This window comes from Melospiza melodia, chromosome 11 (assembly GCF_035770615.1).
Source record: "Melospiza melodia melodia isolate bMelMel2 chromosome 11, bMelMel2.pri, whole genome shotgun sequence".
NCBI lineage: Eukaryota > Metazoa > Chordata > Aves > Passeriformes > Passerellidae > Melospiza > Melospiza melodia.
This window is the reverse complement of record NC_086204.1, coordinates 15529467-15555048: the sequence shown is the minus strand read 5'-3', so window position 1 is coordinate 15555048 and position 25582 is coordinate 15529467. Positions and strand designations below refer to the sequence as shown.

At 39.5% G+C, this 25582-nt stretch overlaps 1 protein-coding gene across 1 annotated transcript in view; it reads right to left on the bottom strand.

The window, feature by feature from the left end:
- Positions 1-100: 100 nt before the first annotated feature.
- The window catches only part of TGFBR3 (transforming growth factor beta receptor 3), a 108092-nt gene continuing 82610 nt past the window's right edge, over positions 101-25582 (bottom strand). The window contains exons 8-17 of the mRNA XM_063165730.1: positions 24417-24606; positions 22907-23223; positions 22104-22253; positions 20207-20338; positions 19791-19958; positions 16874-17173; positions 16288-16408; positions 12229-12264; positions 10128-10235; positions 101-3973 (exon numbers count right to left, since the gene is read on the bottom strand). Coding sequence (XP_063021800.1) covers positions 3855-3973; positions 10128-10235; positions 12229-12264; positions 16288-16408; positions 16874-17173; positions 19791-19958; positions 20207-20338; positions 22104-22253; positions 22907-23223; positions 24417-24606 — 1641 coding nt within the window. The 3' untranslated portion in view covers positions 101-3854. The remainder of the gene's footprint in view (positions 3974-10127; positions 10236-12228; positions 12265-16287; positions 16409-16873; positions 17174-19790; positions 19959-20206; positions 20339-22103; positions 22254-22906; positions 23224-24416; positions 24607-25582) is intronic.

Genomic DNA, 25582 nt, shown 5'->3' with positions numbered 1-25582 from the left:
TTAAAAGAACTCAGAAGTAGATACACAAAATCAAATCCTGCACACAATTTCCACTGAAATTTATGGGACACGAGGACAGACAAATGAATCATGACATCAATTATTAATAAATTGATATATACTTTATTATGCACAAGAGACTAAGATGACATGACACTGTGGTTATCAAAACTGTACAATTATGCATTTCCACAAGGCTCTGAAATACTGAATGTAATATGAAATACAAACGGGGTGTTCAGACTGGCCACAGGTTTTAGGAAGTAAATTTCTCCCATTCTTTGATTTGGCATTTGCATCTAAAAGAAATATACTTATTTATGCAAAGGTGAGAATATTGTGTTTGGAACTGTCAGGACATGGCAGCGAAGATCTGGTAACGCTGTGAACATCCTGATGAATGACAACAACAGGGTACAACAGGCAGCTCACACGAAGGGCTGCCAGCACAACCAACAGTACAGTCTGCTTGTGAAGCATGAGGTAGATATACATAACAGAAAGAACATAAAGGAGAGGAATGGTTAGGAAAGAGCAGGGGGAAGGTTACAATCACCAGCATCTACAGACATTTTGCAAAATCCATTTTCATGTGGCAAATGCTACAAAAATAGCTGAACACAGAAAGATCTGATCTCTTGAATCACAAATGTAGAAATGTCCAAAACCAAATAAAGTAAAAGGTTAGAGTTAGTGATTAGACAACACATGACAGAACAAGCAGTCTACTTGGACGTTTAAGCATCCTAATAGCTTTTACAGGCACAAGGTGTCCATTTTAAGCCCAATCCTCCCAATCTTACATAAATTCCTTCGCAGTTGATTGCATCATGCTGAAATTAACACTGACTCCGTCCATGCACACCCCTGCTGGGACAGCAGAGTCTCTCTTCAGGCCCCACAGGGCTCTGCCATGTGAGCCCAGCGTGGTGAAACCCCCGGGGCAGAGGTGGGAATCAGCACCTCAGGAGCTGCCACACCACACACAGAGACTGGCAGTGCTGACAAATGGCTGCTGTAAAACCAGAGCTGTGTCAGGCTCTGAGCTGAGGGCAGCTTACAGCTGCTGCAAAGTACTGCGCACTTCTGTTATAAAGTTATTCACTGGGAATGTTTGGGTTTGGTTCTCTCTCTTTATTGAAGCAGAAATGACTCTTCCATCTGCTAAGCAATCATGTGCCATTTTGGTAAACTCCAACAGACAATTAACTCAGTTCTATTAAAACTGCTGAATTAAATAGCTGAGTATACCACGTTCAGTTAATTTAAACTGAATTTCACACACAAGTCAAATCAAATCTTTGACCTTTATATATTTTTGGTTTATCCAATGGTATATATAAATCTGTAAATTATTCTAAAATTAGATTAAAGTTTTGATAAAAAGATTGATAATGCAGCATGTTTCTCTCAAAAATATACAATTATCTATTTCACACAGAATTTTTCAACCTGTCCATCCCAACAACCAAATCTAATACTTCCTATGAGAAACTACTTAATAAAATATCTGGGGAAGGAAAGGGTTAAAATGGGGAAAGGAATTTACAAAATATGTAAATTTCACAGTAATTGAAATTAAACATTCCATATAGAGTAACTTATATTTATCTAAAACATTTAAATATATCTTTATACAGAAATTTAATGTAGTAAAATATAGCTATGATTGAAGTTAAAGACTCTAGTCTTCTTTGAAGACATCTTTAAAGACTTTACACATAGAATATGCTTTAACAATACATTCTGCTGAAGGTTAGGCAAAGCACTTTCTTTTCAACCACACAGGCAGCACATTCATCCTCCCCATGGCTTGGAGCAGAGCCACCCTGCACACCCTTCTGCAGGGGTAACCACACTTTCATGGCACCCTGTCCACATCACCAGGCCTGCAGCATCAAATATCTTTGTATGTGTGACACCGAGACCAGCCCTGGTTCAGAGTCCAGCACGTGCTTCCAATAGTGAGGACAAGGCGTGCAGTTACCCGCTTGCAGAGGGGTTTGCAGGATTGGTAACAGATTTGATTTAAAGTGAGTAACACTCTGCCTGATCCTGGCACTTAAATCTTTGCATATGTTGCACTTGGACTATCCTGGCATCAGCAAGGCACAAGTGTAGAATCAGTAAGAAATCTGCAGCTCAGACTATCACTCGAGTGTAATGAAGTCCCTTCCTCTCTTGCAGAGCACAGGTAACCTTCACTACAACTAATGAAAGTTATTCATCTCATTCTTAGAGGAAACCCATGCCCTCTCCTCCTCAAAGAAGGATCAGTAGAACACATTACAAAGTGGCAAGTAACAGTCAAACAATTACATGTTAAAAGTGTCTTTTTCTGCTTTTCATTTTGCATCAATTTGAAGGTGAAGATAAGGCAATGACACTAAAAATAGTGACAATTAGTACCCTTCTTCCATTTCCATATTCTGATACTACTTTGGGACTATCCAATCATAACATTCATACAACAGTTTGGCACAAACAACTGCACAACTATTTTCAGAGAATAGCAAACAACAGGCACTATTGTACATTCCTTGTGCCCTCAAACTCATGTCTTATTTCAAAGAGAATTTAGGCTAGCTAAATGATTAGAACCAAATAAACTTTTTTAGCTCATCTATCTACCGTTATAAACTGAAAAGACAGTTTTTATTTTTTTTATATATATCTATTTATGGATTATATGTTTATGTATAGAAGGAATGCTGTGCTAATTTCCAATTGGTAAAGTAGTTAGGCTGTGTATACCTTGATATAGATCTATTTGCATAAAGACATTGCCATTAAAGGTACACACCCATCTATGTTAGTGCATAAGACCATTCTTTGTTTTAATGTTTGTGTGTGCCTGTTTTTGGTATAACAGATCAAAAAATCTCTTTTATAAGAGCTTTGGCCCATAAAATAAGAGAGGGAATGTTAGAGTGTGCTCTTTTCCAATTACTAAATCAATGACTATAATAACAAAAATACCTGGAACAAACCTGAAGCTGCAAACACAACAGGAAAGCAAATGAGATGCTGTAGCTGTAAGCTGAAAAAACAAAGATTATTCAAAAGAGGCTAAATGTAGCTGAATAATAAAATGTTATTTACCAAGAAGATCTGACATTGATGATTTCTTGCTCAGAAAAAGAGAAATCCTTTGACCTAAGTTCACCTTTGTTCTTATCTTATGTAGTGATAGGACAAGGAGTAATGGCTTTAAACTGAAATAGGGAGGTTTAGATTAGACATTAGGAAAAAACTCTTTACTGTGAGGGTGGTGAGGACCTGAACAGGTTGCCCAGAGAAGTTGTGGATATCCCATCTCTAGAAGTATTCAAAGGCACATTGGATGGGGCTTGAGCAACCTGGTCTAGTGGAAAGTGTCCCTGCCCAGGGCAGAGGGTTGGAACTAGATGATCTTTAAGGTCCCTTCCAACCCAAACCATTCTGTGATTCTATGACTGAATTCCCTTAATGAATACCTTGTGTCAATGATAAGGTTCAGGGAAAGGAAAAAATCATATAGACAAAGCAGCATTTTTCCAAACTGGCATAGAGTTCACATTGAGGGCCCACAGACCCCTAGAACAGGTTGCAGTACTGTAAAATTAGTAGCTTTGTCACATGTAGCATAACATGCTAACAAGATCCAACAGGCTGTGTTCACTCATGCATTGTGTGCTCATTTACACACTCACACACACAGTGGCTTCCCCAAAAGAAAATCAGTCTTTTTTTTCCCCCCATAGAAAAATTCCTCCTCATTTTTCCAGAAACAACCAAACCGATCCTTTCAACGTTCAGAAGCTGCTGTCCAATGTCCCCACAGTCCTGTGCTGCTCCCTGGCTGTGTCCCTGGGTTAGGTGGCACTGCTGCTGGAGCAGGGGGTGCTCTGTGTGCTGCCAATGCTGTGGGCTGCACTGCTGTTCTCGGAGGCTGGCGGTGATGTAGGGACTTGCTGTCTTCCCGCTGTCTCCCCTGAGGGACAGGCAAGAGAAAAAGTGGGGTCAGGAGAAGGGAAACTGAAAATGTTCTCATAGAAAACAACAACCCATTTCTTCCCAGTCCTCCTCTTCTGGTGGTTTGTTTTCCTATGCAATGAACATATTGGGTAACAGACCTTAATTGGAGTATCTCTGAAAATGTTACCAGACTTTGGCACCTCAGCATGGCTGTGCACATGGGGAAAATAACAGCGCTGTTTCCTTGAGCATTTTACAAGCAGTGATGGAAACTGCCAAGATCAACACTGTCTATCTTCTGTTGTCAGCTGTCACTCAAGATGGATCCTATTACACAACTCAGACACTTTACAGCTTTGCTGTTTCCAGGAAAAAAGGCCAGGAAATGTAGGCTTTAGTTTTAATGCCAGTTTATAGAGCGGCATATTTACTAAAAGTGTAGCTCAAAACAATCTTCTTCCATCAGCTGGATACCACATATCCTGAGACATAGCCAGTTTTCTTCATGTAGAAAAACAACAGGCTATCCTGAAAGCTTGACTTGATTTACTCCTAACACAATATGCAGGAAGTTTTCCTATAGTTACACAGTATGTGCAGCACTTAGAACCTGTAGTGAGAGCATGTCTCAACAACCCCTTCACTATTTATATTGCCAAGTCAAGCACTTGGAGTCTCCTCACACCGTTCTGCACCTGTGGCTGGGATTGAAAGGAAAAATCCAGCTGTCAGTTAAGCACGAAAGTAATAATTATGCCATGTAATGCCTCAAAGATCATAATAAGGCCACATAGGAAACCATAACTGTGGCATTTTTAAAGTTACAGTGCTCAAGTCTGTAACCTTAGCAATATTACAAAATAGTCTCTTCAAAACAGATGGCAAGACTTAAGTTTATATAATGTGCACTGTAGCTGCCCCCTCCCTTGAGCTCATCTCCAGCAAGTGAACCTGTGATCTCAGTGCAGCAACAGTCACACTGCTGCTGCCTGAGCTGCAGACCTGCTGTGGCAGCCAGAACCAGCACAGCTGCTTTCCCAGAAAAGCAGCAAGATGGAAATGATTGTGGAATCATGGGCAGAGCAATTAGGAAAAGTCAGAGGCTAGTACATCTCTTGCTTCGTGAGCTTATGGTGACACAGCTCTCCTGCTCCACATTATCCTATGTTATCCCGAACCTGATGCCATGGGTCAGGTCTGCACACTCCAATTTTTCTTCCATGTTCAGGATTTGGTAGAGATCCCACTTCCCAGTAACTAACTGCTTCAGTGACAGGCTGAAGGCCGGAGGCACAGCCTGCATGCAGAGGGTTACAGAGCAAGGACGAGCCAGCTTCCTCCCACAGGAGCTGCTCTGGCACATCCCCATGCCCTGTGTGCTGCTGCCCAGCTGCCAGAGCCCGGCTTCTCCGAAGGGCTGCAGAGGAAATGCGCCTTTAACGCTTTGTGTCTCAGGCCACAAAATATCCTCCTGCAGGCTGCTCAGTACTCAGAGGCGCTGCAAACAAACAAGGGAGGTCTGAGGATTTCTCACAGCAGAGGTTGCAAGTGCTCTGTGCAATGGAGCCCAGCAGATGTGCTGCTAGCTCAAGCCACAGCCACAGCTGAAGTGCACTTAAAGCCCCACAACACACAGCTCTTTCCTTACACCCCACTGGTTTAGGAATGGGGAGTAAAAAGGGCAGGACAGGACAGAAAAAACAACAAATTAAACTACTAAACCACACTGCTCAGGAGGCCAAATAAACTTTTAAAAAGATGTGAAGATCTTGTTTTTAAATTCAGCATTCGGTCCAGCATTTTACTCTAGTGAGCAGATTTTGAATCTGTTTTTCCCAGTGTAAGAAATAACTATTGTAGCTCATACACGAGCCACGGATTTCTGCTCACAGGCAGCAGGTCAGAATCTACCCCCAGTCATCTACAAAAAAAACAAGTTTCAGCTTTAACTTGCATTGGAAGTGGCTTTGCAACCCCCCCAGAATAAACAGTATCAAATCAAAGTATGTGTCATCGTGCTGCGCAGGCTTTCATACGCCTTGTTTGGATGTTTCTTCCCCTCCCGACTTGCTCCCTTCTCCTCCCGTTGTTTGTGTACATGTTTTCCTTCCTTTTGTACTACAGGATATATTTATAAAGGCAGCGATAAGCAAACTCCCTTTCAGTAAAACTAAACAAGAGAGAACCATCAGGGGGCAGCGAGGGGGCCGCAGAGCCGCAGCCCCGCCGCAGAAGCCGCTCGGGAGGGCGGCAGAGGAGGGGCGGCCGCGGGGCTCCCCCGGCTGGGCCCCCGGCCCCCGCCTCCCCTGCAGCTCTGCTGTCACCCGTTCTACACACCACATGGTTACACAGCTTTGGGCAGCCCCAGCACATCAACACAATCTGCATGCATTTAAACATAATTCATTTATAAGCCAAACACATGCTGCTTTTATGTTATGGTAAAGCGAAAGCGCAGTGCCACGGTCCCCAGCAAGCCCAATGGCTCGCTCTCTTCTCCTGGCTCTTCTGGAAAGCGCCCTCCCTTCTGTCTGGCTTGGAAGGCCCCTTCCTTCCACTGTAATGGCCTCTGCAGCACCTCATTTCTAGAGCACATCAGCAGCTCTGATGCACCACAACCACTTCTTGAACAATAACAAATTCTCTCAATGTTCTCAAGAAAAAAGAAAGTCCAAATCACAGTGATGTTATGAACACACAGCCTAGCAACTACATCTGGACTTGCTGATTTTTCATGTATTTTACTTCCTCAACACCTAGCTAAACCATAGCAAAGCTTTTTTTAAAAGAGTATTCAAGAAAAGGACGTAAAGAAATTGCAAACAATCATTGAAGAGGCGTTCTCTGTCTTTTTCATGTAAACATCTTCATGTATCTCATGTTACTGAACCAAAACTGCTCAGAATGGACACATCTCATCTATTGACAGTAAACAAGCTTTTACCCATCTGAACAGGACAACACGCACTTTATTATTCACTCTTAGGAAAGCTGCCAGTTGTACTCCCTGTCCAGGAAGTCTGAATGTTTGCTTTTCTATCTCCATTTGCCAAATATAATTGGTTGCTATGTCAGTTTACTTTAAATCAGATCTCATAAAAAAGGGAGAGAAGTGGGGGAGGAGAGACACTTTTAACTTCTCAGATTTTGGAACACTTTATCCTCTTAATTTGCAGCACAGCCCAAAGAAGGGAAGCGCACTTCCTCAGAGAAGGCAGGGACGGATGTTTTCTGTAACACACTTTACAAGATTTAATGGTCACATTAACTAATCAGGCTTGTGCCTGTCTCTCCTAAACACACTCAGTGAATCCACTAAGACATGTATTACATTGATACATATTTATATGGTTAAATTATGAAGAGTATCTGCATTCATGCACATTGCAAAACTTCTGCTTCTTTACAAGGCCCCTAAATAAATGAGGTCAATTGTGGCAAATGTCTGGTATTTCCCTTAGTTCTTGGGTGCTCTCCAGGCAGCACCAACACCTTTCGTGCCCTTTAACTGACTAGAGAAAGGATCAAAAGTACTGAGTCTTTTTGCAGAGAAGTCAGCTAAAACTCCTCCTCTGTTGTTCTGATATTAGCTTTCCCTCTCTCTTCTTTTACTACCTGTGTATCATAGGACATCTTTATTCCATGTCAAATTGCTTCAGACAATCTAGAATTTTCTAATGCACAGCTGTGATGCTTTGGCAGAAATTTTTCATGATTGAAATTTGCAAAATCCCTACATGACAACAATCCTTGCTCAATATCTGGAGATGAAATTCTACCTATTTTGTGGTTCCTTTCTGCTATGACCTGCTTTAGGTTTTAAGGCTAATGGCCTATCAAGACAAACAAAAGAGCTCATTCACATAACACCTTCTTTGTTAGCAGCAGAGACACACTAATAAAATTGTATCAGCAAATCTTACTACTGGCAAAAAGGTGGCCTTTTGCTGCATTGCACATAGCACTAGAGCAACAAAAATAACTTATTTCACACATCCCAAGCTGCCATTCTCTACCAGCAGTAGCTTTTATCTGTGCTCTGAGTATCAGCAAAAGAGAGCTCTAGAATGAACTCATATTTTCCAACCTTTCGTCTAAACCATGTATTGGAAACTCAGTACTGCTTACAACAAAAGATGCAATTTCAGAACACAATTCAGCAATGCATAAATTCTCTAATGGCAAAAGACAGCCACTTTGTAGATGAAATTTGGATTATCTTTTTTTCTTCCCTTCCTCAAGTCAATAAAAGCCTGCAGCGAGCTCTGAAATGTTTTCACTGCAGCTGGATTATCTTGACTGCCACAGCAGTTGGCCTCTAAGAGGCTGTGCCTGCCAGAACGTTTGCTGCCTTTGCTGCAAGTTATGCTTTGTAAATACAAGACACTATGCACAGAAAAATTATGTGCACAGGAACATAGGTGCACTTTCACAATCCTTCGAAAATCTGAACCAGAAAACCTCCTAGATAATTTTTATCATTTCTGTGATTCTCTAATCTGGTGAGTTACAGTGTCCCCTTTCTTTCTTATATTCATTTACTACTTTTTGTGTGACCTTTTTCTCCACTTATTTTCATCTCTCAAGCACAAAGCCAGAGCAGCTGCCCTGTGCACTACTTGTATGTGGTCACCATGACTGATGTCCTTCACTAATATAATTGTTTTAATGGGATTGCTCCGAGTTCTACTGTTGCTGAAGGATTTATCATGTTGGCTTCCCACTGTTCCTTGACTACTGACACACAACGTGTCTATAGATGGTTCTGTGTGTGAATACAGATTGAACTTCAACAAATGCAGCAGCAAAAGGTATTAATTTAACAGTTAATTTTTTTTTTTTTTTGTTAATAAAGGTTACTGATATGGGAATTACTTAACTTCCCACTTACTCACTGAAATAGCACTTCCTTTTCTTCCACAATGTTTCAGTACTTATATGAGACAGAATTATACAATTTATACATATTATCACAATCTTTAAATTTTCCATGTTTGCTTCAGTTCCAAACAAATTTCATACACAGCTGATGCACTGAGAAGTATTAAACTGCTTATACAAAAATTGTTGCACTGCCAACTGGAAAAAATGCCATAGTTTTTATTTCCAAATTAACATAAGCTTCCAGGTCATAATATTTACAGAAGCTGTGACCCAACAGGGCCAGAATTCTCACTCCTAAATAGCTTCCATGAGGTTTCAGACACCAGAAAAAAAACCCTGCAGTGGGCTACAGGCAAATTTCAGTGCTCTAGAGATGCACAGACTTGGAGTAATTGACCTCACATTTTTCCCACCTCCCAGATCTTGGTAGGGTCTCATGAGGTCTAAAGTAGAAGTAGCTGAGCGCCCAGAATACTCTAAGGATCCTGAGATACCCCATAACCCAAAAGCAGCCAAGGTCACATGCCTGAAATCAAGGCTCCACCAATGTCCAGTCCTTGCCTGGGTCATGCAGCAGAAAGCTCCCCAAACACCCTCTTCTTCTTCCAGTATTCCATTTTTGCTAATTTAGTTTAGCATGGGAAAAAATTCTGAGACACTGGAAAATTATCTGTTATGAGAGGCTGCACTAATTCAGACACATTCCTAAGTATTTGATTGCACACAATTAAGATTACATGTGACTTCTAGCAATTGAAAATAGTAGTTGAAGAATGAAGGAATAAATAATTGTGGCAAAATTCCATGTAATCAAGGCCCAAGAAAAATTTTCAAGTCTAGTTATACTCAGAATATGTCTGTTCAGATAAAGCATTCTCTTAACCATTTGACCCATGTCTTGTACACATCAGCCTAATGTAATAACTGTAAAAAAAAATAATAATTCCAAAGTAGTATGGGAACCAAAAGGGATCCATTAACTGAAATATTATATAAATTCGAAATACAGGGATGTTACTAATGATGACACACAAGCCAGGAATACTCAGCTTTACTCATGTCCCAGGTGAGTTTCCAAGACTTGTGTTTAAAATTATTTAAGCAAATTTTAAACCATAAGACATAACATCTCCCTTTAGGGAAGGGCGGGTATCATTGGGCTGATGTGCAATAGAGGCTGATGGGAGGAGCTGCTGGAAAGCTCCTGAGTAAGAAGAGAGAGCAAGGCAGTGAAGGAGGCCAGGATGAGCCGTGGTGGCTCCCTCGCGTGCAGGGGGCCGCGGTACCTGTGCGCGAGTAGATGAACCAGAGCGCTCCGGTCAGCAGGGCTCCGATGACGAACGCCGCGAAGGCGATGCCCACCACGGTCAGCGTGTCCAGCCCGTACAGCACCGCTGCTCAGGGAAACACACACACAGGCACTGCTTATTTCACAGGCAGAAATCCCACAGAAATTCACCCCCACGCTCGCATGGAAGAGCTTTTTGAAATTTCATAGTTGATTAAGCACTGCTTTGAGAAACAGACTGGCAGATTTGCATCAAGGAAATGAAAGTGATGCTTTCAGAGTGGCTTCAGTCCAACCATTCCACATAACAAAGTAAAACTCCAGCTCAGCACACTTAAGTCTGGAAAATGTTGCAAAAATTAAGCATTTTTGGTTGGCTGTTAATAACTTGCTTTCAATTAAGTATTAATTTATCTTTAAAGTGCATTTTAAAAAGGCTGAAATGTTTGGCAAAAATGTTTTTCATTTAAATGGCCTAACATTCAAACAAACTTTCCCCTACATCTCCTCAAGTTCAGTCTGAAATCTAGGTGGAGAACGGAACTGCTGTTATGAGGAAAGAGATGCCAGCAAAAAGTCAGCGAAAACATAAATAGAAACAATTGTTTTTCACATTTGGCAACGCTTTCAATAACTGAAATTAATTCCAGATCACAAAAATAGAAGCACACACAGGCACGTAAATCACTTTCTAGGGGAGAGGCCCTTTTGTAGGACCATTTCAAGGGTAACAGCATTTGGTTCCTGGATGTATTGTCCTCCAGTGTTAATCATCCAAACAGAAACATTTTTGGCCTCTGTTTTTTTATTTTTGATAATTAGAAATACTAAAAAATTCAATAATCATTCTGCAATCTTTTAGGGAAATTTCTTCTTAAAAAATCGATTTCTAGTTTTAGTATTTTTAATATCTCCCAGTGCAGAAAATTGCTTAGTCCAAGGAATAACATTTTACTGACTATGCTGGCCAGGAAATGAGCTGACTGGATCTTAGTAGGATCCTTCAGTGGAATTTTCAGTTCTCAGGACACAACCAACACCCTCACTTTACACATCCTGCATCCAGCAGATGCCCCTAAAGACATCCCTCATCCTCTTTTGACAAAAGGCTTCTCCAGCAGCTCCTGTTGGCAAGGGCTTTCAGGACCCATTCCTGGGTATTTGTGACCTGGTTTGCATATACAACACCTCACAGACAGTGTCTTAGAAGGTTTTTCTTTCATTTTTTTCTATAAGACTGTTTCTGGTTTCTTCGGCTACTTCTAGTCATTCAAATGCAAACACAAAAGACTATAATCAACAGTTTTTTCCACCAGGCACCAGTCAGTGTCCTCTCCTCTTAGGAGGAAACACAGTGGAGAGAAGAAAATTGCATGGAGAAGTGGCAGAAGCATAATTGCTCACTGCCTTTGCTATTTCAAACAAGTTTAGCCTTGAAGACACAGGGACAGGAGCAGAAGAAAAACCTTCTTTGCACTTTCTCTTTAAATATCCCTTTTCTCCATTCATTCTTGCTTTTGGCTACACATCATCTGCACCTTCCTGTTTATTTTCTTCCAGTGCTGCTTCTCTCCTCTTCTCGGTCACTAATCTACCCTGATTCATTCACTACACCAAGATAACATGGAAACCAAAGAAATGAATCCATATCAAGGCAGTGATCTCATCGAAGCATGGCCTGTACATGCTGGTGCTGGAGCACGTGGGGCTGTGGTGCAGGACAGGAGTGAGGCTCAAACAGGACACAGGTAGGGCACAGAAGCTCTGAGGGATGGCACTGCTGCTCTAACTCTGCTCTTGGGAAGCAGGGGCCTCAGCAGAGGGGGGAGATAACACACACACACCAACTCATGAACTTGCTAGGGCTGAGACTCTCAGTGGTGTTTCCCCAAACCTGATTTTCACATACACAAAAGGTCACAGTCCTCCCCTGAACACAGATGGGAACCTCTCAATCAACAATACAGCCAGAATTCTGTTCTGTCTCTGAATTAAACATGCACACACTCAGAAAGCTTGAAGAGAATTTTCTTAACTTATCAAATGCTTTGTAGACAAACGTGTAAAGATGAAAAGAGATTGTTTTAAGAGTTACTTACGTGGCTGTCTCACGTTTGGCTTTGGAAGGGATGGATCTAATTTAAAACAAAGAAAATGCACAAAACATTAATCAGATAGAGTTCCTATGCCTACAAACTATGCAGGTTCTGATCTGACAGATCATGAACTGTAATTTTTACAAACCATGAATTTCAAGAAAAGCAGACCAAATTCAGTAATCTCACTCATCTCAGAAGAATTCTTTTCATATATTAATTATTCCTCAAGGGACTCTATCTACAGTATAGTTCATGCACCATATATTTTGCAGGCAAATACACTGCAAACTTGCCCAAATCAGATGTCATCAGGCATGACCCACAGTAACTCTGGTTACCCTCTGTGGAACTCCTAAAGTTCACAGATTGTGAAGGAACAAAGATTGTGTTAAGGTGATTACATTCATCTGACCACTCACTAATCATGACATACCAGCACACTGAATCACACACTCGCACAAAAGCACATACTCATTAAAGAATAGTGAGTTTTATAGCACAATACATACTGCTTTGTCCAAATTGCATGAAAATGTGTTGATTCACCCTTTTTCCTGAGTCTTACATAGTATTCAGTCTTGGAAGTTCTAAGTTGTGTGGATTTGGTGGTTTTTTTTTTTGGTTTTGGTTTTGTTTTTGTTTTTTGTTTTTGTTTTTTGTGTTTTTGTTTTTTGTTTTTTGAAATGTATGTATAAGAAATAGAAGTTCATAGATATTGTTCAAAGATCAAAGATATTACTTTAGGCAAGAATATCAAATATCATCATCCTAATGATAAAGATATCACCCCATAACAGAAAGAGACAAGTAAATGTTTAAAAAATGAAGAATTTCCCCTCCTTTTTCTTAACTGCCCTCTCTTATCTTTCTCCAAGAATGCCACTTCAAGCAGAAGAGCTAGAGATTCTGGCTTCAGACCCAGGGACCTATTTGGTTAGCTGCAGCTTGATTCTGGATTGCCCAGCAACTCAGGGATTTCATTTATATTCTGGCATATCTGAGTGTGATCAGTGCAACAGATGTAGAAGGATTTGATAAGACTGTATTTCAGTACTTGATTTTGTATCTTCAGCAACTGGAAAAAATAGTTTAATTCATTTATTAATTTAATTCATTTAATTCATTATGCAAACATAACAGCCCAAGAATACTGAAAAGAAATATATTCATTTATTTAAAGTGTTCTTAAATAAGACTATGCTTCTAACGTCTAAAACCCAGGTAGCAGCACCAAACTTCCAGCAATATCCTTTAGACATTAGGCCCTGAGAGACATGTGCCTACAAAACCCAAAAAGCATTTTATCCTTAAACTGTGTTATTGTGCCTTGTTCTAACACATGAGTATCTCTCGCAGATCCCTTTTGGCAGATGGTCCAAAACAGGTGGAACAGCAGTAGGAAACAGACGAGGACATAGAGGGTATGTGGGGTAGTATATGCACAAATAATCTGTAAAGTTATCAAGTGCTCATAACAGCAAAAATACAACTGAATGGAAGATCTGCAAGGAAGGCTGGACTGAAACTGTAAAGTACCAACATGGGTAAGGGCACTGTCAGATTGTCCAAACACTCCACTGGCATATCCCAAGTGCCAAGAAAATGCCTTCTGAGCTGAGGGGAAAATGAATTTTCCATGCTATTTCTATCACTGGCCTCTCCACAGAGAAAATGAAATCAGCTAATGATAAGCTGTGTAGCTCATTATCAATTCTCTTCAGACATCCAGTTCTTAAATGTATTTTATTGTGATTTGCTCAGAGCAACTCAGTGAGAATCACTGAGGTCTACAAAAACCATCTAATTTAAAAACAAGGGTGGCCAGCCTTTAGAATTATCAACATTTCCTATACCTTTGTAGGATAGAGTCACTTGTTAATTATCCTTTTGACCTTCTTTCTATGACCTGTCTGGTTTTGGTGTAGAAATAATAATTTAAAGTTTCCACACTTAGCAAAAATCTGAACAACACTGGTAGATTATTTTAACAGAACATGTATTTCCTAGCATATAAATGGCCATCCATGTGCCTTTCATGGGAGTGGGACAGAGCATGGGGAAATACAGGAATGCAAAGGGAATGTATGTGGCATGGAGTTAGGTTTTAATCACCTCCACTGGGATCCACTGCAAAGTCTCATTCAGATATAGCATTGTGATTTCTAATACAGGCAATGGCAGTTATAAGCTTGTCTGAATAAAAAAAATCACCTTTGCAATGACCAGTTTGTTCTGACTTTTGAAATGTCAAGCCCATGACTTTCACATGTGGCTTGATAAGGAGAACCAGGAGCAGTACCTCACATAGAGTGGTTTGAAATAGTAAAAGCTGGTTCTGTTTACATCAAAGAAAATTTACCTCTGGGAGGTAAATTCTCCTGTTCATTAATGTGATATAATTTCTTCTCCAAATCTTATGTTCACATATTGGCCAACAATGGCATTTGGCTTTAAGAAAGGGGTTTTGATTCACTGCAGAACTGCATACCAACAAAGCTACATTGTTCATGTGCCACTTTGTATTTTGTCTGAAAGCTGGGATATGCTGGGGAGATTTCCACCAAGAGTCCTACAATTATACCAAATCACCCACAATGCAACAAAATACTCTATCACACTGTTGTCCTGTAAGTAATCTTTATAAATTTAGCTTGTCTTTGCACACTGAGACCTTGTGCCTCTGACAAAGACAACATTCTGAGTGGAGTCTGAGATGGGAGCTGTGCACAATGCTCCACACATCACCAGGACAAGAGAGCTGAAGTATGAGTCTGTTTAGTGAAAGACGAATTTCAGTTGCAGGATTTACTCATTCCCAATAGAAAATCTACTGAAATAATATGAGAGCTGAGCAAAATGGGAGTCCAGAATCAGGCCCAAAGTATAGTTTTAATGGTAACAGCAACAGATCAAATACTTGACTTTAAGTCATACTGGATTTGGTCTGTATTAACAATTTTGTTAAAAACCCTCCGAACTAAATATGAGCTGACTTGCAGAGTTAGACAGAAACAGTTGTTGTCTATGTCCCCTAGCAATGCTGTATTTGAACTTTAAATTGTTCAAAGACTAACAGCATGCACTGTAAAACAAGAGATTAAATGACTCCTGATCACCACCCTTTTGATGCTCCCTGAAAAGCATTCCAGAGGTCAAACAGCCTTTGGACACCACTGGAAGATTTTGATGTGTATGGGAAGCCACTGAAGCTTCTTATGAAACGTCAATGCAAATACAAAAAGAAAAGATAAATGAACATATTTTCTTCCAGGACTGCATCAAAACATGACTGATGCTCTTGTCAGAGTGATCTACTAAGAAAAACTTATTAATTAAATGAAACTGAGAACAGTTCTTACTTCTCATCACTCACAGGGCATATTCTTAAACTAGAATAAGGTCCCATCATGCTGTTTTGCATTGTCTCATAATGCCAATCTTCAGCCTCTCCAACTCCTTCAACCAGTTACTAACCACACTCTTTTTTTTTTCTTTGCCAAGACAGATTACATAATCAAACACGTCCCACTAAAGTGGAGCCCCTTTGTGCATACTATCCTTGGCTCTTCATAGTTCAACAATGTAGTGAGTCTCCAGGGCCACCTCTTTGCCTTACAAACTTATCAGACTTTAAGATCCTCAATACTTTGTGATTCTATTGCTATTATTCATAAATTTATATTTACAAGCACAATAAGTAAAAGGACACAGCAGAGAGCACAAGACTGCCTTTGATCTCTGGGCAACAAGAAATTGCTCCAAGTGCTACTGCTACATTCATACTTCCAAAACCCATGTTATTCTGTACTACTTTGAGTATTCCTCTCTCAATGCTCAGCAAACTCACACATCCAGAGAACAGTAACATGATTAAAAAATGGCTGTGAGTTGGCCTGATGACTGCTGCCAGGGAAATGTCCTAACAAGTAACATCTTACAGACACAGCACCAGCACAAGATTATACAGTGTCACATGCTCCCTCATTTCAAGTGACTCTATGTTACACAATATTCTATATATATATAGCATTATTAAACAGGTCAAGCTCATTTTTATACCTTCTTGTTTTCCTTCATGTGTTATTATAACAAGGGGCTTGGTGAAGGTTTTCTTGTTGTGCATCATGGCCAGGATCATATCCACATTGAGAGAGGTGCAAGCTTCATCAGGAGGAATGCACTGGAGTGCAAAGAACAGAGGTCAGAGTCACTCATCTGCCAGTGGCACAGCTGCCTCATAACCAGTTTACCCTACACAATTTACCAAAAAATGAGACCCTCCAAACAACCTTATCTTTTGTAGCAATGAGATTACAGTATTATCTAACATGGTGCATGTCTTTGGAAATTAAAGCTTACATTGTTTGTGCTTTGGATATGCATTGAAAAGATAAACTTGAACCACTTGTGCGATAAAAAGCAATTTCTATTTGTAGCCATCTAAAGAAATTTAAGCAGCAACTGCAAATTATGTAGTCAAAATGCACAGTATAATAACTCTTATCTACTAAAACTCTGAGCCTAGAGATATCATGTTCATTAGACAATTCCATAGAAAACTATTTATTACCTTCAGAGTTCAGATGAAAAAATACACTGTTTTTATCTAAATCAGAAGTTTTGATAAATTACATTAATTACTGACCTTTGGAAGTCCTTGAGTATCTTTGTCTTTATTTGTACACAAAGTCAGCTCGCAGTGAAGAAAGAGCAATGAGATGTTGAACATTGGTTTGAACACAAAGCTAAATCTTTTTCTGTCCTTCTGTGCATGTGGTATTGGAAAATTGTCTTTCTCAATACTGTAGAATTTAACAGATTCATCTTTAGGACAAATGTTTTCTATAATGGTATAGTCAGACATTCTATCTGGATTTGAAAACGGGGAAACAAAGCACGTTTGAATAGCAAAGCCCAACGATCTGTCAGCTTTAGTCACAGACACCTGCATGAAAGAAAGAGACAGTAAGATCTCAGAAATGACATTTTTAGTTCACATTTCATTAATATTTTCAACAATTTTTAAAGCAGTTTTCCAGTGCCATTTCCAATCTGAAGTATTTTGAAGGCTAAATGTTAAGGATAAACTGTCAAACCGAGAGACAGAAAATCTGTGGTTTCAAAACCAGCAGCTGTTTAATAGCATAACCATACATAAATACAGCAATCCCTTATCTTTCTGAAAGCAGATGAACCCCCCCCAGATAAGACACACAGTAATGTCTGTGTCTACCACCTGAGATGGCACTGCCTCCCTTAGACACACAGGCTATAACAGACCTGTATGGAAATCAATCACTAATTCTATGGTTTTGTATCTGTTCAAAATTATAATGAAAATAGGAAAAAAAAAAAAAAGAAAAAAGCAACAGACACAACAGAGAATCCACCCCCAGCCAAGAGAGGAATGCAAAGGCAGAGAGGAGGTCATGGTCTGACGTGTGGGTGGCATTTCTGGGCTGGAGGGGGTGAGGGAGCCTCCTAAAAAGCCATCATTTCTTGTGAAAGGATCCTTTTAGCTTATTGTAAGTTTGAAATTCATATTCTTTTATGAAAAATAATTAAGACTGAAAGCCTCCAGTGCCCTGATGTTGCTCAGCTGGATTGGAATGCAGACAATAAATGCTACAGAATAATTCAAAGGAAAAAATAAATGGAATTTGTAACAAATGAGGCATGCTGCTCTTAATAAACAACAGAAGCATTTATCCAACCATTAACACTGCCCAATGAAACAGTTCCACAAGAAATCTTAGAAGAAATGTGCCTTATATGCATATTTAATCCATATGTGCTGCATGTATCTTTAAGGAAGAGCCTGCCAAATTGTGTGGTCCGTGCAGTAATTTCTGGATGCTAGGAGTTTTGCTGAGAATAAAAGCATTTCTCCTTTTTTCTTTCCCTTATGTGAGCAGCAATCAAATTAGATATGAAGGAACGTGCTGAAGCATCTAAGCAAGAAAGATTATCTTCTAAAAAGAACAGAAATAAAGATGGATGAACAAAAGTCAGCCACAGATACTGACAGGAAACAAGCTGATGGTGTAAACTAATTAAGAAATAGATTATGGAAAGTAGGACAGGCACACTACAGTTAATTAAATAAAAAATGCATGATATCTCAAGGAAAGAAAAGAAACACAGGAGGAAGATGGAAGATCAAAATATGGTAAGAAAACGACAGCAGAGCAGAAAGAATAAAATTCCAGAATCCAAAAGATTAAAACAAAAAAACCCTTACCAAACAAGGACAACAGAGATATAGAATTTTGACCAAATACATATTTATCAAAACCCAAAAATATTTTTCTTAGTAACAAATGCAAAAGAGAAACAAAAAAGAGGGAAAAAACCCCAGAGTCATCTTAAAAAATGGAGTCACTGAAGTTCAAAACTGATATGTTTTCCACTGTGCAAGAAAGAAAAACAGAATAAAAAGGCTTTTGCCAGGAAAGGTGATGAAGAAATCAGAACATCTGTCTGAATAAACAGCTCCAGCAGGCTCAGAGTCAGAGGGATTCATCCCAGATCAGTGAAGGAAGTGGATGGTTTTAAGTGTTTGTTATAAAAATATTCTTAACTGAGTGTAACAGACTTTATTTTTGCTTTAGCTGTCTTAAGTATTTTGCACTGGGTAGAGAAAAAATAAATGAGAAAGGACACTGAAATAATGAAGAAAACTGCACCAAATGGATCACTGTGCTTATCATCTGCAACATGGGTTCCCAAAGAACTGACTTGGGCAAGAGAAACACAGCACAGCACTGCTGCTTTTTCCTGGTCTTACAACCCCATAGCTCACACCTTATGATTTACTTGCCTAGAAACTGGCAATACTTCTTCATTGCCAAAGCTACATTTATTAATGTCTACCGCTATTTGAAAATCCAAAATTCTGTTCACATAGCTATCTTTAAAAATACTGACTGTATTGGTGTGAAATTCCACACCAATTCCACAGATTTCATAAGCAACTCAGCAACATGGAAATATTGTGCAAAACGTACCCGAAGTCAAAGGTACTCAGCTGTTGATTTTGTTTCAGTGTTATTTACCTAAATCTGCTAGATCTCTTATGTGGCAGCATTCAAAAGGATTATAACTGATGTTTTTAAGCAGACTGGAGAGAGACCACAATTTGTGTTGACTGTGTAACCTGAGAACACTAGCATATAAAAGACACACATTTGTAATAATTTTTTGCATGTCTACTACATCTTTCAGACAAGGTTCAGACACACACAATAAAATGAACCCATCAGGACATGCCAGTTCAGAGCACAAGTTCAGAAACCATCTTAAAGTTTGGTATGGAAAAGCAGATTTAGGAAGAATCATCAATCTACCTTGTAAGTTAAATTCATCCATTTTGCAAGAATCCTTTGGATTTTTTACCCAAAATATTGTCCTACTTCTTATCCCTCAGTTTCTGTTCTCTGAAGGCATCAGAGGCCTGAACCAGCTGCCCAACAAAACCTTTCAACTGACAAGAACAGATTTGGCTCAGTTGCACAGCCTTGCAAAACCCTTCTGCTAATTTGAAGTTGTTTTCAGTTTGTTACCTCTACATATACTGGCCCATTCTTGGCAACAGAGAAGAGTCCTTGGGAGGGAGCAAGGAATAAATCTGTTTTGTACAGATCCATGTTGAAGGTCACATTGGTGATGTGTGGTTCAGGAGGCCAGAAAATGCCTCTGTCATCCTCTGGCTGGTGCAGTGTGCAATTAAACTAAAATGAGAAAAAAATACAGTAACATCACGAGTCAGGAGTGGTAGGACACATTTCTTATATACAATACAGGCCCACCCACGCTACATCTACTTAATGCAAATCTTCAACAGGGTCATGAGAAACAGTAGTGAGAAGAAATGTGTTAAAAGACAAATGAATTTCTAGACAATTACTATAATTCATGTGAAAGGCCTATTACAACAGGTATTTGTTCATTGTCAGGTGCAAAACCGAGGGTAACATACCGCTATTTCAGGCCAGCTTGAGAAAGGCACCTCTCCCTCATCAGCATCCCCTGGAAATCCATTATCACCTGATTCCATGTCCTCATCTTCAAAGCCACTGCCTTCAGCTGGTGCTGACAGCTGAACGACAATCTGCACAGAGAGGGATTGCAAACAAATTAGATTAGGTGATAACCAAGCACTCTCATGCTTGTTATTTTCTGCTCTCTTCAGAACAATGCAAAGGCCACAAGAAGAGCACCAGCTAAGCAAATGGTGAAAGCATGTCTTGAACAGCCTTGTGCTGAGCATGTACGATATGCAGCTTATAATTAAAGAATGCCTGAGTTTTTTTTCCAGATTTCAGCGCCAGTGAAGAAGGGCACCAGTCGGGGTGTTGGTGTCTGAATGAGCAGCCCAGCATTTCCATTCTATTTCTAGTATTTCTATAGCCAACACTGAAAAAAGAAATGGCTTTCTAAAGTGATACTTTGCTACTATCAGTTCTCCGTTGTGTACTCGTAAAAAAATCACTAAAAATGTTAGAGTCACTACAGGATTTTCTCTTCTGTCATCAGCAATTTTTCTTCAGACATGTACACCCAAAACCATAATATTACTTCCTCATTTTCCTCCCATTTTTTTCACTGAATTCTCTCATCCTTTTTTTTTTTTTTTAATCATTCTTTTCATACATCTTTATTTCTTCACCTGGAAATTTATAGTTTTGTTTTCCAGTGTTCTGCATTTTGCCTCTTTAAGCTTGCAGCTTCTCAGCTAGTTTCTTCCCTCTCAGGATTTCAACTTTGTTTTCTTAGACTTAGAGCAATTGCTAAAAAATGACATAGGCACACCCTTTGACACTCCACTGCAGGGTGTCTGCATTTTAGGAGAAATGCTCCCAAATTCTGAACAATCCCATACATCAGTGAGAGTTCAAGCGTATAGCCAGGACTATTAAAAGACATGATGCAGAAAGGAGAGGAGGCAAATAACCACTTTAATTTGGGCCATAATAGAATACAGGAACCATGAGAGTGTTTAGCTCCAGACCCGTGCTCTTCTGTCATTTGTCAAAGATTCTGTCTTGGTTTGGGACTGTTTCTAAAGTTAGGTGCTACTGACTCCCCAGCACAGAACAGTTTTAACCAAGCAAGGTCAGATCAGATTGCCTGAGCTGTGTTTGGGTTGGACCACAGGCTTTCCATCATTTGCCAAAGTTACTTCTATGTACTGGAAAGCTCAGCGAGAGAAACGTGTCATTACTTTTGAACCCAGAATATCTGCACTGTACTCTGGCTCATAAGCTGAGCCTGGAAGCAGTTGATTACAACCTAACTGGGCTCCTTTGTATCATCACTCATACACAAGTACTCAAGAGTCCCTTCATTATATATAGCAACTGCTAAAAAAAAATATAAATTCAAATTGTGAGAGAAAAGCATGCAAAAATAATGTCGTTGCCTCACATTTTAGAAGCCTTTTTTCACACACAATTTCAGAAGAAAGACTTCCCTTAATTCAGGGTATGAATTAAAGGTAGTGCTCTGTGCAATTACAAAACTTCACTCCTATTTCTCTTTACAGCAATGTATTACTGTTTATGTATGGATGATCAAAGCTGCACAGGGAACACCAGTGCCTCCCAGACTGGTACAGATGGTCCCCAAAGAGCAGCTATGTTGTAAAATGTATTTAACTCCAACTCCTCTGTTTTCCTTTGGGATGCTATCTGACCACAGGAGCATACTGAATGCGCAGCCTTCCTACCTTGAATACAGGGACTGTGGCTGCAACTGAGCTAGGCAGGAAGGATCAAGATGCCTCCCTTTTGCTAAGACTAAAGCTAACTGCAATGGCTTCCCTGTACTACTACAATGTGCAGTACAGAAGGTGGATGCTCTTAGTGAGTACTCACAGAGTTAAAATAGACAATCTTGTTGAAGATGTACGCTGTCCGAGTGCCGCACTTGTTGAGCGAGGACTCCAGGATGAAGTGGGTGCCGTTCGTGCTGGCTTTGCAGGAGCGGTCCAGCAGCGAGAGCTCGGTGCGGGCGTGGCCGCCGGCCTGGAACAAAGGAGCTTTGTCAGGGCTGAGCAGCACTGGGCTCCTCTGAATGCAGCTCAGCGCTGCCTGCTGCTGCAAGGGAAGCTCATTGTGCTGACAGCCAGGCAAGGGCACTCTCGAAATGCTGGTACACATGGCACGCAAGGAATAAATGTAACATGGAAAAAATGGAAACAGCAGGTTCATTATTAATCTGCTGATTAATAATGCTGACTCTGTTTGGTCTGAAATGAGCTAAAATGCCGTTTCAGGCTCTTTTCCACAATATAAATGGACACAAGCAACCTATCAGCTGGTAGACGGTAAACACAGATCTTTACATCTGTTTAGGTCTCACACTGCTACCAAAAGCAGCTTCTTTGGAAATTAAAAACTCAGACTAATGGCTGAGTACAGTAATTTTTTGAAAACCAACCATGCACACCTTCAATCAGAAATCCCTCTAAAAACCACCAGATTGCTGGGAAGAGAAAACACTATCCTGAGTTATGGCAAAGAAGATCCACAGTATAGTTTCCTCACCAAACTACTTTGGGGGGTTTGTGTGGTGATGGCTGTAGGACTTTGAATGTTTATTTTTTCAATCAAAATGCAAATAAAATGGGCTGTCCAAAAAAGCCTCCCCAGTTCTGAGAATAAGATATCACACCAACCTGTAGAGAATCTTTTTCTACAGCTACTGTCATAACTTGGTCATCACACTTTATTGACAGGGCCATATCAGCACTGCCCTGAACTTCTTCAGGTTCTTTATGTTTTGAGAGGGAATGCCCGAAGTCATGATTTATTAATGTATCTACTGAATGCCTGGATGGGAAGATTTCTTCTCCCACTGTGTCATGTCTTCCTCTGTTAATGTGAAATGGAAAAGTCAGGCCATCAGTATTCTTTGGAGCTGGCAGTGGGTTAGCACCCAGCAATTCTGTCAGCTCTGGAGGAAGGGAATGGTCTTCTTCATCATTCATTTCTTCTAAAAAAAAAAAAAAAAAAACCAAACAAATCCACATTAGTTTGTTAGATATTTTTCTGAAAAAGTATCCTGAACTAATAACTTTCATACAAAAAAATATTATCCATAAAGGGAGCTCCTAAGACCATTAAAAGCAGCATCTTTGCACTTGTCAGGTAGGCAGTCACAACTCCTACAACTAAGAGTTTAGTTGTTACTGAGGCACCTAATCTTGGTGTACTTAGCCCCTGTCAGAAATCTCTCTCACCAAGAGCTGAAAATAAACTTTTGATGAGTGGATCTATTATATGTAAAAGATCCAGCAAGATAATAGAAACATCACATTCATCAAATATACTGTTTTTGTACTGCTCAAAGAGCCTAAGTGCAAATCATTAGGTGAAATTCTTCCACTACCTGATCCATCAGAAATTCAGTCACTACTGTTGTCAAACTACTTATATAAGCAGAATGAAGCTAAATAAGAGTTAACTTTAGAGTGAGTAAATGAGGAAACTCTATCTCAGCTTATACACATGACTGCTGAGGACAGAGCCCATGAGAGTGCAATTGATAACATGAATGTGAACATAAGCTTTATCAAAACTGTAAATCAATAGTTTTAGTGGTTGAAACTCAGAATTAGTGAAAAAACAGATGCTACTCTGCTAGCTTCAATGGACACACATCAGCAATTACTTTGGCCAAATACCCATTCCTTTTTCAATAGTTGTATTTATTCTGTTTGCTCAGACTTTTTTGGTAAGCCACTCATGTCTGTAAACAGTTTCAATGTTTATTTAATCGTCTCAAGGAAACACTATGCTAATACTTTTGGAAAAAACACACTAAAAAAAAATCAAAGCTGGATTTATCAACTAACAAGATACCCAGTTGCTGACATCTATTTCAGTGAACAGTGGGTACCATCAGCTATGAATTCTTGGGCATTGGATAAACTATAAACATTTAATTCCACCAAATTTCAGGAAATCACACAACTTTGCCTGGACTTTTCTAACCAAAAAGCCACAGATTATTACTTGCAATCATCATTCATAGATATTACCAGCATTCTTCATGACAAGCAGTAAAAGAAGTGCAACAGCCAAAACCAAAGCTTCAAAACTGAGAAAACACCATTTAAGTAATTGTATTCCTAAAACCACAAGATATGCTTTTTCTATATGCTAAAAGTTCATCTTCAAACTTACCTATATCTTCAAGTTGCAGATGAAATCTGTTAGCAACAGGTGCTTTTGTGTAGGAAATAACTGGACTGTAATTATGCTCATAAGCCCACTTGATCAAACTCTCATGTGATGAGGGAAGGTCAGGTATTACTGATTTACTCATAGTCATAGATCGTTCTGTTTCTTTTCCAAAACCAATACTATTTGATGTCTGTAAATAAAGAAAAACTTGGTTTTTGATTTGCCACTTAAGGATAATTACAATGGAATAGTGACACTGATTGAACCTTGGTTTTTTATTCTGTTTTAGTCTACTAAGTAACAGCAAACTGAGGAGACCTGGGAAATAAAGCAAACCCTGCCACCTTAAGCACATAACAGCTGCACAGATGGAAAAGAACTCCCTGCCTCCTCTCAGCCTCTGCCTGGAGTACAGTAAATCAAGGCAATCAGAAACTGTTCATCCCTAACCGAGACAAAGACATATTTACAGCCTTTTGTATAAGGCCATACTTTCTTCAAAACTCATCTGAAATTACTCCTGAACTCAAGATGACAAATGAATTTTCAAATGTCTCTTAATTTCTTGGATTAGAGCATGACTTAAGCTGGATAAAGGAAAACCTTTGTTCAAATGAGCATTACTGAAAAAGGCAAAAAGCATGCTCATGAAGTAGAGCTGATAGCAGCTAATGCTGTAAGTCAGCTGGCACCAAGGACAGGCTGTGTCTGAAATGAGCTTCACCCTAGAAATGCTGTGTGCCTCCAAAGTAGAGTTTGTTAAACACAGCTGAACTAAACACTCAACAGAGCAGTAAGTGAGAGCATGCACATTTATGCATGGCCAGACTACATAAAAAACATTTACTTTCTGTAAATGAAAAGATTTTAAAATTAATTAACAATGCAAATTTTACACAAATACATCAATACAGCAAACTCATAAATGCACATGCTGACCTTATGAATGAACATGCTAAATTATTAAATGAATAAATGAGCCACACAACCACTTAATTTTCATTTTCCTGTAAATGTTTTGTGAAATTTCAAATTTTTTTGTCCAAACGGGCAAATCAAAGGAATACAACAAATATCTCTCACCTCACTGTTAGAGAGGCAGTTTGAAAATATTCACTCGTATTACACAAACATGTATTCAGCAGCTTGGCATCTTTAACATGTAT